The sequence below is a fragment of the Ciconia boyciana genome, chromosome 1 (assembly GCF_034638445.1).
Source record: "Ciconia boyciana chromosome 1, ASM3463844v1, whole genome shotgun sequence".
Taxonomy (NCBI): Eukaryota; Metazoa; Chordata; class Aves; order Ciconiiformes; family Ciconiidae; genus Ciconia; species Ciconia boyciana.
This window is the reverse complement of record NC_132934.1, coordinates 195,267,377-195,280,086: the sequence shown is the minus strand read 5'-3', so window position 1 is coordinate 195,280,086 and position 12,710 is coordinate 195,267,377. Positions and strand designations below refer to the sequence as shown.

Below are 12,710 nucleotides of genomic sequence, written 5' to 3'. Positions count from 1 at the left end.
TTCTCATAAATAGTGATCCTTCATGATCCTTCTGCCCCCAACAGCCCCTTCTCTTTCTGGTCCATCACACCACACCTCCTGCTTTCCTCCTCCCGTTTGTGGTTACACTCACGTCCTTCTGCAGGTGAAAGTGCCAGCCACCTCGGCATCACGAACTGGGTCTACCCACAGCACTCCATTCCTGGGCATCACAACGCCTCTTTAAAGACAGATGCACAAGAACATGCCACATTTTATGGACACAGCTGTACATCAGGGTAGTTTTGTGCTTCTCCGGAAAAGCGACAGAGGGCTGGTGGAGACACCTTGCCCTCTTTACAGCCTCCACAGAAAAAAGAACATAGATGAATCCAATCATGCCTTGGGAAAAAAAACCAAACAACCATGAAATTGTGTTTTAAAAATATGGGATTAAATTAATCACCTATGTAATTTAGCTTACTCTACATACGTAAATATTTCCCACTTTTCTGATACCTCTGTGGGCCTTCCATAGACATTTATCTGAGCAAAATTTTAGATTTTTACTGTCAAGGTTTTATTAATTTTTGCTGCTTGTCTCCACCAGGAAATCAACACTCCACTCGTGTTACTGGGATAATTTCCTCAGTAGCAGAGTTGTTACCGGTAAGGTTACTGTTCTAGTTGAAGAATAAACATCATGCTTAATTTTGAAGGAAAACCCCAATATTAAAAAAAAAAAAAAAGGAAAAAAGAAAACAACTGCTCCTAGTTTAAATTTCTTCTCACATCATAAGAATTTTAAGTAAAAAAATGAAAAAAGGAATACCACTAACAGAAACACCAAATCACTGATTACCAATGCTAGTTATAGGTCTTACCAGTCTACCACAAACCATACGCATCTTTCCTCCAGTGTGTTTGAATCAGGTCTACAGTGAAATTTTCTCCTTATTTCTATAGTCCCCACTGAGTCTAGTCAGAGGGAAGCATTAAACCTTGTTTCAGAAGAAAACAAGGTAAGTTGTGCATCTCTGGGTGAAAGAATAGGAGCGACTGATGAAGACTTACTCCACTTGACATTGTAAAGAGACTGGGATGTAATTATGAGTAACAGGATGAAAGGTAAGAGCAGGCAGAAGTAGGGTAAGACACCTAATTAACAACAAAAAAACAGGCACCTTTCCCGGCAGGTAGGCATCACTACCAGTTCATGGGGCAACCTCTGGCATCCTGACACAAGTAAAGTAACTACCAGAGCCTGAAGCTCACACCTCATGCTGACAGACACCTCCTTTCTGCCTACTGGTCTCCACTCTCAATCTCTTTGTACCATGCTCAAGGATGTACCGAGAAGGTATAAATCCCAAATGGCTTCAGAAAGTGACCTTTTGCCACACACAACAAAAGTTACCTCAATTTTGATTTTTATTACATGGACAGAGAGGTTGATATTGGGGGGCTGTGGAGGGGGGTGCGGGGGGATGGCCAAAGATTCACACCAAAAATCTACAGTGGTTACTTTCTTCCAGGTTATTTCTCACACTTAAAATCCTTGGTGGCCAACGGAAGTCCTTCCATGGTGGAATCAAAGTGAGACGTTTCTGAAATAAAAAAAGAAGAGACTCTGCTGAAATACCACAACAGCACAGAAAGACTTTAACAGTCACAAATCCAACCCTCAGACTGAGAAGAGTTCACCTGCCTGATTACTTTTAAAAGTATCTTTCTTTCTCATACTTTTTAAAAAGTTAAAAAGAATGGAGAGGAAGTAGATGATGGAAAGCAAAGGAAAACCAAGAAATGCAAGGAGAATGGCAAAGGAAGAGAAGCAAACTTGGATGTCAAAACTAGAGACAGTAAGGACCTAACAATCTCAAGGCTGAAAAATAAGGAGAAGAGTAACACAGTGGAATTTTTTTTTCTCTCTACACATCACAAACACTATATAACAAATAGCCGTTCAATCAATACTACTATAGCATAGCTACATCTCCTAATTGTTTTGTTATGTTGCAAATTTTTTCCCCTGTTACATGCACTCAGGACCCCACAGGCCTCCAAGTTACGGAGTTCATGTGAGGCACGAGCACAACCTGATGGTTACTCTTTTCTGAGAGCTCCAGAAACACTGTTCTGGGCAGCTCTTGCTCCCCCTGGTAATTATACTCTCTGCTTAAGTAAATTTTAGGCCAAGTTTTCCTGGTAAGCACTGTAAAAGGCAGGTGAGGTTTTCTGGTCATAATTCTGTACACTTTTTCTTGCTTCATTTTGTTTAAAATTAGTGGTTGAATGTCAAAGGATAGAGAAAATACTTATTTTATTATCGTTGTATCAAAGTAGCAACTGGAAGAGGTTTGGCCATGGGATGGTATTTTCTGTGGCAGTACTGGAAGACTGCTTTACTTTGCTTTGTATCTTTTAGATTCTTTTTTTCTTGCTAGCCGAAAGACAGTCCTGCCTGTCCCAGCTATACGTTCCTGCTCCTTTGCCCATGCCCTGCTGGTTGCACAGCTCTAGGACAATTTGTTTCAGCTTAATGGTCCAGCCTGAAAAGTTTTTGGATGCCTTTATGCATTGGATGATAAAGCTGAACTGCCTCACCCTCTGGCTGCGGAAGCACTGCGTCCGGCAAAGGGAAGTGACGGGATAGCACGGCCCGAGAAAGGAAGAGCGATAACACATCTCATCAAGAGATTTGGCTCATCAAAACCACGACCCTACCGGGCTGTCGCAGAGGAAGTGTTCCTACAGGGAGTTACTGCAACGTGACCGCTATGCTTCAAAACCAAACATTCCAGCTTTTATTTTGCAGTAGTCCTGCAGTAGTCCTCAGCTTAAACTGACGCAGGCTTTTGTCCTCTTGTTCTACATTTGTAGAGCATCTGGCGCTCGGGAGTCCTGGTCTAAGGAGAACTTCTAGGCACCGAAATAATCCTGTTTTCACTGATCTCAGCATTTTTTAATTTGGGATCTCTTGCTTAACTTCCAGAACAAATACTGATGTTCTGCCAATGCTGCAATAAGGAGCTCTCACAACAACTTGAGATTAACTCTGTGTTTTCGCAGAAGAACTGTTCACTGTTCACTCTGCCATTTGAATAAAAACACCTTTTCACAACATGAATACAGAAGCATGATCATCTGGCTAACAGATAAAGTTGCAGTTAGCCAGTAATGCTTAGTTTACTCTCAAATCTAAAGGGACTGAAATGATTGTATTAGGTGTCCCTTTATTTTCTATGATTTAAAAAGCTTTCGGTAGGAATGCCTCAGTTTTCTTACATTTTTTTTTCCTGACACTTGATGAAATCAAATCCATTTCAACATTTATAGTTGTTCACTTGAGCAGTTTTACAACCACTCCAGGACATCATTCTTGGCAAGTCTGCTTTAATCAGCAACCAGAAAAGAATGATTTTGTGGTGAAGACGACCTTATCCCTCAAAATCAGTGGCACCATCGACCAGAAAAACTCACCTGCCTTTTACAGTGCTTACACATCCAGACCTCACAGGACCGCTAGAATACCTACGGTCTGTGTTATCCAGTATCCTGTGCCTGACAGTGAACACGAGTCGACCGAAAACCCTAAGAGATGCTTTTTACTTTTCACATACTTTTTTAAAGATTTTTTTTTAACATCGTAACATTTGTATAAGCTTAAAAGCAGACTTTCATCTGAAGGTATGGTTGCGCGGTATGTGGTCCCCTGGTATGAGAGCTGCCTGCCACCCAAGCGGGAAGCGCTGCACGTCCTCCCCCTCGCGTCTGCAGCAGCACAGCCCCATCTGCGCCCTGGCCACAGCTTCGGCACTGAGCTGGACTGTACACAAACTTATCTAAATTTGCTAGCCCGGCAGAAAACTATCGGTTTGTTTTCTGTGGGGTTAGCGAGTTAAATTATAGCCTTTATGTCAGCCAGCGAGTGCCGGAGCTGCTAACTGGAGCAGGGCCAGGAGGAAGGGCACTTCCCGCTTTCAGCAGCAGCTACAGAGCAGCCCAAACCCATCCGACCTCTGGTGTCTCATCCTCTCCCTCCAACAGCCATCAGGACTTTCCCTGACTCATTTCAGATGTTGAACTACCAAAAAAAAACCAAAACAAAAAACCCACAAAACCCCCGACTAACTTCTCTCCTCCTCCCAATACAAAGCCCTAACCAGCTTAGCATTCCCAAGTCAAAGGCTTTGCTGAGCACCAAAGCTGCTGCAAGGAGGATGGGACCATGCAGCCAGGACCAGGGCAATCAATTGGTACATAGGCTTCATCTGCCAGCAGAGACTTCCGACTTAACCATGCCACCTCAGCACAGATCTTCATGACCAAGTCCTTCTGCACAGAGCGTGCAATGCCCTTTTTATTTTTTTTTTTAATTAAACCAAACACTGACTGGGAGTCTTCTTTCATGGCAAAGTACACATTGCTTTAATTCTATATTCCCTAGAACTAACATAAGCCAGTGCAGTAGAGTATTGGACTGCAAGGTCACATAACAAACTGGGATTTAACGACATTTTGTTTCAGACCAGCAGTCAGCGGCTGGCTCGCAAATGCACAGGGCTGCGGATTGCTTCTGCTGCACTCGCGACAAGCAGGAGAGGAAGGCTGAAACAGTTTTGGGAGTAGGATGGCAGATGGATAAAGGGCGTAAATCTAAGGGAGAAAAACAGTTTGTTGGATTCATCAACCAGATAAAGGTATCAACAATAAGGCAGAACACTCTGCTAGCATATGTCTTTCCTTTCTTGAAGTACACAAGGGGGCGGGGGGGGGGGGGGGAACGACACACACTGATTTCTGGGTTAATCACAATTTTTTGGGGAAGAGAGCAGAGCTCTCCAAGTTTATTTCTTTAGCATAAAAACGTTTTAATCAATAAACCTGGACATTTCTGGGTAGTAGCTTCGGTTACAAATCCACACTGAGACGGCCAGTCAGTATCATAAGCAAAAATCTTGCCTGTGGAGTGTTCACATTTGCAATACTATAAATAAGTAACTTAAATATTTTCACCAAATACTTAGCCCTACGTCAGCCACAAATATTTATATTTGCTTACCAAATATTTTAGTATTTGATTATGTAAGAGGACAATACCACTACCAGATGTTCTTGATTTTTATTAATAATCTGTGCTGACAGCACCTTGCGCGATCAGTGCTGTTTGTACTATGTGGTTCAGAGAGATTCCCCTCATGTTCCTACATCAGTAGTTGGTACAGGCTAATCAGCAAATGACCTGCAATGTAATTTTTGTCATCAACGACATAAAAATGCATTTAATCAAATCAACCCCCATTCAAGAGCTTTCAATTCCATCCCAAACTATTCAACTACTTTACTTCTGTCAAGAACCTCCAATGTGAAAATTAAGAAACCTTCTAAAATGTCAGCTTCTGCTTTTATAACTGTCCCAGCACAGTGCATGTCCACCTCTTTGAATCCTCCTCCAGCCATCGACTTGTGCTCATGTCAGGCACAGGACACCGGGTGACACAGACCCCTGGCCAGACCCTGCGTGGATGATATGCCAGGAGTCCTGTGAGGTCTGGATGGGAACAATTTAAGCCTCAGGATCTGGAAATTTTTTTCTGTTTCAATTTGCCCATGGTGCAAGTTATTCTATTTCTATGTACCTCAGTTTCCTTATTTTAAAGCTACAGGTTAATGCATTTTCCACTTTGGAAAGAAAAACTGATGGAAAACGATATGGAAATTAAGCTAGTATTTTCCAGCTGGATCCAAAAGTCTGTCCTTCTTATCAGAATCTACCTAAAATATCTCTCATAAACAAACTGAAGAAACTTTGCCAAGTTACCAAAAGGTTCAAAAATTCATGAGACAAGCATGAACACGATAGCATACTTTCTAATACTCAGTAGCACGCTTTGTCATACCGAATGAAAACATCCATGAACAATTAACACTTCAATATATGGAGTCCTATTGCAACCTCCTGCTGCTGGTTCTCTACTGAAAAGCAGAACTGCCGCACGTTTTCGTAACTTAGCGAAATACTGTTTTATTGTTCAGACAGTGCTCTTCCTAATTAGACCCTTAACACATCATTGCTCTCCATGCTAAAGAGACGAGGAAAATAGCGCTGAGATGACATGACTCACTACAGATCACTGCAGTAATTAAACTGGGAATAAAGTCCAACTCTTAGGCATCCTAGACTACTGCTTTCACTTCACCAGGCAGGCTTTAGATTTATTTTTTTTTAAATAATCCAGCTTCAATAACAAAACACTGCCTTTCTCTTTACCCAACTCAGGATTAAAAAAACCTAACAACCCTCATCCCTATCCTGAAGAAAAAAATCAAGTAAGTTGGATGATACTAAACGCACCTTAAAAATTATAACAAACAATTTTCTTTAGGTGTTTTGTCAAATATCACACAAGAATGAAACTTATTCACAAGTGTGACTGATTACCTTTTCCTTCATGCAGAATTTAAGATGGTCAATCATGAGTGATGAAACCCAGCATCCAGACAGCCAGTGCTAGCGCAGGGCATGTTCTCCTCCTCTCTCACCCCTTGAAACAGCTCCATTTCTGGAAATGTTTCAGAAGAGTCTTGGTTCTCTTGGCCATTTTTATTTAGATCTTCAAGACTAATCATATCATCTAAAAAATAAACAAATTACAAACTGAAGCCTAAACCACCTGAAATGATCTAATTATCTTATATAGTCTGTCATTAATATTAGCTCAGAATAGATAATTTCTAGAACAAGCTTTCATTTCATCAAAATACTCTTGATTTTGTTTCCTAAATGGCCTACAAAATAAACTATGTTTTCCAGGTTTGTCTCGGACAGGGAAAGAGTGAGTGAGTGTGTGTATTCCTACTCTTATGTTTCCTCCTAGGTCTCCTAGAGCGTCCTTTTCTCTTTTTTAAAAAGGAGAGACTCCTCTCCTACTATTTCAGATATCAAATCCTATCAGCTTCCAGGGAGCTACTTTGTGTATTTTTCATCTCATATTATGCAACTTGTGAAATTATACTACACTAATGCAGAATTCATGGAAAAAGACAACCAGCAACTTTATCCCATACCTACACATGGCAGGAATTAATGTGTACAGAAATCCAGAGCTTCCCATGGACCCTGATACCTCTTGCTGCTCCAGAGCTTGACCTATTATTATGTTGGCAGTCTTTAGTGAAGTTTAATATAGCTGAAGATGCTCAACTTTTTAGAGAAAAAAAGTGTAAAGAAAGACTTTTTCATTATAAATGTCCTTCTGATCTGCAATCGGGTAAACTTGAGCTAAGCACTGGCTTAATTCCATATGGAAAACTTTAAAAGGCAAAGAATTTCAGCACTTGCATCAGGAAATATAAAGTGATGATTCACAGCAACCGTAGCTCTGCCATACTATGTACACAGTCAAAGGACGCACAAATTCATTTATCACATCCTAGTGCTTTTGCACGAAGAGGAGCATTATCACTCGTGTAGTGAAAACCTTCAGCATTAACTATTTTGTCTTCTGAACAAGAAATATTTAATACAGTTTTTGTATCACAGAATACACCTACCAGCCAAGGCGTTTTCATTCTGCAATCCATTTGTTTTTTGTTTCTCCTAAAACAGATAATAATAGTCCGGAGAAAAAAAAAAAGAAAGTATGTGACAAGAGATTTTCATATTTTGGGAAAGAACAAGGTCCATGCTCTATTTTATAGTTACTATTTCATTGTATTTACAGGATTTTCCTCATTTCCAGTACCAGACACTACAGTGCTCCTTAAATAAAACCAAACCTTCACAAAGCAACAGTCACAGTGGGAAGTAGCAAAAAATAATTTGTAAGGTAACACTTTCTAACTAGACAAGGAGAATTAAGTTGCTGTCAGTCACTCAGAATAACTTCTCTGCTACAACTCTTTGTAGAAGTAGCCGTGAAGAAGCTACTGTTAGTGGAAGAGGAAATTTGCTCAAATGATGGGAGAAAACCATAAGAAGGAAAACAACTAGATGATGGTAGGTTGTACTTAACAAACATAGGCCAGGTCAGGACACAAGTATCAAGGAAAAGGTTGGGGTTTTTTCTCCTTTAACTACTTTGTATACGTTTCTGAAGCTGATCTTTCAAAACCTCAATCCTACCATGGCCTGGAGCTGGTTATGGAAATATTCAGAAGACTACATAAAACATCCATCTCATTGTGGGTATTAAAAAACAAAGCAAATTTACAAGCAAAGAACATTATCTTGCTTATGAACTGAAGGATTCCTCTTTACACCTGGAATATTGGAAAGCCTTCCAAAATCCCCTAGAATTCGTACCTCCACAGAGGTCTTCCACAGTAAATAGATCATCTTTGAAACTTTCCAGTCAAGAGGAACTATATAATCATCTGGCAACAAGGATTCTGCAGAAGAAAATATTTTTTGCAGTTGAGTGTTCAGATCTCTCCATAGCCAAAATATATCACTGAATTACAATTTTTGCACACATTAGGTATATAGACTTTTAAAAAAATCAGCAGATATTTAAATGAGCCAGCAGCAAAGTCAGAATTTAGGTTTTCTAGAATCTAAGGCCAGTGCACAGGAGGGGGAGGAGGGGGAAGGAGATCTGGTTTCGGTTTCTTTTTTTTAGGCAAAGCCTTTCCTACCATACTTTCATTTCCCCCCCCAGATTCCCCCAAAACTAGGCACAAACAAGAAAACCAGAAAGCTTTCAGCCCATAAATAAAACAAAATGCAACTTAAGTAACAACCTTTAAATTTTAAAATGTTTAATTATAGGAATTTGTGCAATGTCACTGAAGAAATTACTTTCTAAAATGTTTTAACTCTAACACTGTTTAAGAAGCTGAAAAGAGATTCTTTGTAGGAAAAGTCTAAAAATATATCTTATGCTTATATGAGAATCATACAAGCAATTCACTCAACTAAATCTTTCATTTATAAATAACCAGACATTTATTTACCAAAAATCCCCCCCCCCCATATTTTCAATAAAAATTGACTACAATTGCCAGTGTTGTAAAATACAACAGATCAAATCTGTACAGGAATAAATAGTAGCCTACCAATATGTAATAGGCCACAAAAAACCACAAGAATTTTTGAAATTGTAGGAAAATTATAGTCAAATCAGAATGTGGCCAGCCTTTTGCAGAGATCATGCACAATTTTGATGGAAAAAACCCCCACCAAACAGCAATCACAAGCTGGCAGGGCTCGAGAGAGATATCTGTGTGGGTCTGTATTTCTTAAAGGTTATTTCCAAAGGAAACTCATCTAAACACCAGAGAATTTCACCTGTTACCGCCTCAGAGAAGAACAACATTCTGTTCATTAACCTATTGAGTTTCTGAATGCCTGTTTTTGTTTTTTTCCCAGCAGATCCCTGTTTTCAAGTCATGGCCAACTCCACTCCTTCTTAGATGATGAAATTTAAGATCACAGGTATAAAGACTCAGCAAGTTTGGACAAGAAGAATGTTTTATATGTGATAGTTGAGGACACGAGCAGTACTTCCCTGCTCTGTTTTAGCTCTATATGGCAAATCCTTAAGTGTGTGGTGCCGGATTTAGATAAAGCAGCACTGCAGGTCCTTTGGGGACCACACCACATGTACCGGTACCAAGCCTAGTAGTGCTGCCAGTGGTTTGCCATCACTGTTCTGGCAGGCAGCATTGCCATCGACTTGTGCAACAAAAACAAAGAATCCCAAGGTCAGTTTGGGCAGATAAACAGACATAAACTGCTCCTCAGCTGTCATCTTAAAATTTTCATATGAAAATACATGCTTAATTTTAAGTTCTACTGAAACAAACAGGTGTAAAGGTCTATGTGCTGAAAAAATGGTCTGTGTTTTTTTCAATCCTCTTTGTTGGCCAAATCAAAGTTACTGTTTTTCTACAGACTAAATTTGGACTAAAGAAGTTGCAGAACTTCATGCACGGGGAATGTGGCTCTTTCAGCAGGTGCATACACAGCACCATGTCTTAGGGTGATTTCCAAACAAATGTCTGTTGTTGCTGGCTACAGCTCTGTACAGTTACGTTAGCTTGCAGTAAATTTGGAAATCGTGGTTGCCACACACAACTCCTTCGAGGACTGATCATCATACTTCTAACCGCTAACTTAAAATGATTAAATTGAAAGTACAAAAATATGACAATTGGAGCTCTGGAAGGCAAGTATACAACTGTGCCACTTCTTAATCATGCATGATTAAAAAGAAGGTATGCAGTATCAGAAAATGCATCTTATAACTTGATTTTCAAATTAAATTAGATTCTGGGAAAGTTTTTCAACATTATCTAAGCCACATAAGGGTCTATGAAGAATTTACTAAATAAAGAAAAAGGAATGCTACTATATTAACCAGGTGGAATATAAAACCAAACAAGTAACCTTTATGTAAGAACACACATTTTGTACCATGCTTTCATTTAGTTTTGTAATCAACACAGCAAAGTCTTAATCAGTAGGATTTGGATTTAAAGTTAGTAAGTCTTTGTTACTACAGAGACTACAAATATGAGGCCAAATCCAACGGCACCTTTGACAGAGACTGAAGAAGATTTTAGGTAAAAAAATAAAATAAAATAAAATAAATAATCACCAAAGCAGCAGTGATTCCTTTCAATAGGATTAATATTTGATTAATTAGTACCTGAAATAAACCTGAGTATTTAATCATAGGGATTTGGGGGTTTTTTGTTTGTTTTGTTTTTTGGGGTGCATTTTGGTGGTTTTTTGTTTGTTTTGGGTTTTGGGGGGTTGTGGGGTTTTTTGTTTGGTTGTTTTTTTACAGAGGAGTAGTAAGAAGAGTATTACCCAGTGGAAGACCTGGAGAACCAAAGAGCTGGACAAGTTGAAAAGCAAATCCTAATGATAAGGGAAGTCCCAGAAAACTACATTTCATGTCCACATCTTGATTATCTTCAAGTTGTGAGGCCTCTGCTGGCTCAGGGTCATCTGCTTTGTGCACATTCTCACCACAGCTTGCCAATATACTAGAATCTTCTGGATATTCAGAAACAACTTTAACAGAAGACAAAATATCTGGTTGGCTATTTGTAACCTCTGAAGAAACTTGTTCACTCTTGCCCTCTTTTTTATCAACTACCTGTTGTTGCTTAAGAGTTCTAGCTTGCTCCTCCTTCGTCCTGGATACTACACAAACCCTGCAGGAATATTTTGGCATAGGAGAAGATTGTCCTGAATGAATGTAAGAAATATCCTGTAACAGAGCGTCTGCATCTGGGGCGGGCAAGGAATAGGTTGCCTTGGTGCCACTGTAAGGTGCAGAATATTTCTGCAATGCACGGTTCTGCTCACGTTCCTCTCCACAGTCCTTGCTTAGAAAGCTCTTTTGCTCCACTTCTAAAACACTTTTTGGGGGAACATCATCTTTTCTTGGGACTTCCTTCCCTCCCTCTGTACTACCAGCAATCTGTCTTGGTAGATTAAACTTTGGTGCCAAGTTGACAATTCTTCTGTATCTTTTCCTCTTCGATGTAATTGCTGCAGCATCATTTCTTGGAACATTGACTTCACTCGAACACTGCATGAAGGTGGCCCTGGCTTCCACAAGGGAATCCAAGGGCACTTCACCAGCTGGAGATGCCGATACACCATTGCTTATATTACCAGCCTCCTCAGTTACTGTTACCTGATGGTTTTCCTTTACCAGTCCTTCATTTGACCAATAGCAGTTTAGCTGTGTTGAACTGTTTGTATGAGTCTGTTTAGGTTTCCTCATTTTTGGGGGTCTTTGTTCACCTACAAATTTATCCTCAGACCAAGAAGAGAGAGAAACTTGGGTACGAAAGCCCAGCTGCAATTCCTCAGTAGGTAAATTAATTGAAAAAAAAGCCCAGGTATTAGAGCTATTCTCTTCTGCTTTTAATGCACCTTTGTCCTCTGTGTTATTATCAGGCACATTATCATGTACCTTTGAATTGTAACACTGAGAGATTTCTTCTTCTTCACCATTTAAACTTAACAGCTTAGCTTCAACGTCAGGTTCACATGTAATTTGATATGATCTGAGTTTGTTTTCTGTGCTTAACAGTGGTGTGTTATAATCTTCAGAGATGCCTTCTGTTTCCTGGATGGAATTTTTATCATTGCTTATTTTTAGGAAACTGCTTCTGCAAAGATTTTCTTTGTGCCTTTGATTTGTTTCCTCATCATCAAATGCATTTTTGGTTAGGTTTTCAGTAGTAAAAGTTCTTACATCTATTAGAAGTGAATGGTCACTTTCTACAGGCAATTCATTTTTCAATGCACTGTTCAACATCGTTGAGACCTCAGACACAGTAACAGGAAACTTTTCTCTTGAAACCACTGCACCTTCTTTGAGGCTTTCATCATCACCATTAGGCTGTTCTTCACAAACTGTTACTGGATCCTCTGGACCTTCACTGAATGTACACAATGATTTGTTGGTTTCTTCTTCTGAATCATCCTCTTCACTTTCTGACGTGTCCTGGTCATCTGGAATTGGATGATGAGCTGCTCTGCCTAACTTTTTCTTCGTAATTTCTGTATGATTGCCTTTCATTTTTTTGTTCCTTTTTCGCTTTTTCCTCTGCTTTGCTTTTGTCAACAGGTGCCCAGGATTCTTCTTTAAAACTGCCTCCCTATGTAAAAATAAAAAAAATTCAATGTAAAAAAAAAAAATTCAGTATAATGTATTTGTGGTGTTCAATTTGAAGAATAGGTCCTTTACATTAATATGATGATCAAACACAGACCATCTGCT

General features: G+C 39.5%; 1 protein-coding gene across 7 annotated transcripts in view; it reads right to left on the bottom strand.

Moving 5' to 3' along the window:
• Positions 1–372: 372 nt before the first annotated feature.
• N4BP2L2 (NEDD4 binding protein 2 like 2) overlaps positions 373–12,710 on the bottom strand; it is a 51,689-nt gene continuing 39,351 nt past the window's right edge. For 3 of the 7 annotated variants that reach the window (XM_072850377.1, XM_072850379.1, XM_072850381.1), the window contains 5 exons: positions 10,778–12,588; positions 8,267–8,352; positions 7,516–7,561; positions 6,404–6,596; positions 373–1,565 (listed from right to left, as the gene is read on the bottom strand). In XM_072850377.1, coding sequence (XP_072706478.1) covers positions 6,436–6,596; positions 7,516–7,561; positions 8,267–8,352; positions 10,778–12,588 — 2,104 coding nt within the window. In that variant the 3' untranslated portion in view covers positions 373–1,565; positions 6,404–6,435. Of the gene's footprint in view, positions 1,566–6,403; positions 6,597–7,515; positions 7,562–8,265; positions 8,353–10,777; positions 12,589–12,710 lie in introns of those variants that run through there. The other 4 variants (XR_012040432.1, XM_072850380.1, XR_012040431.1 and 1 more) reach the window with 4 other exon arrangements.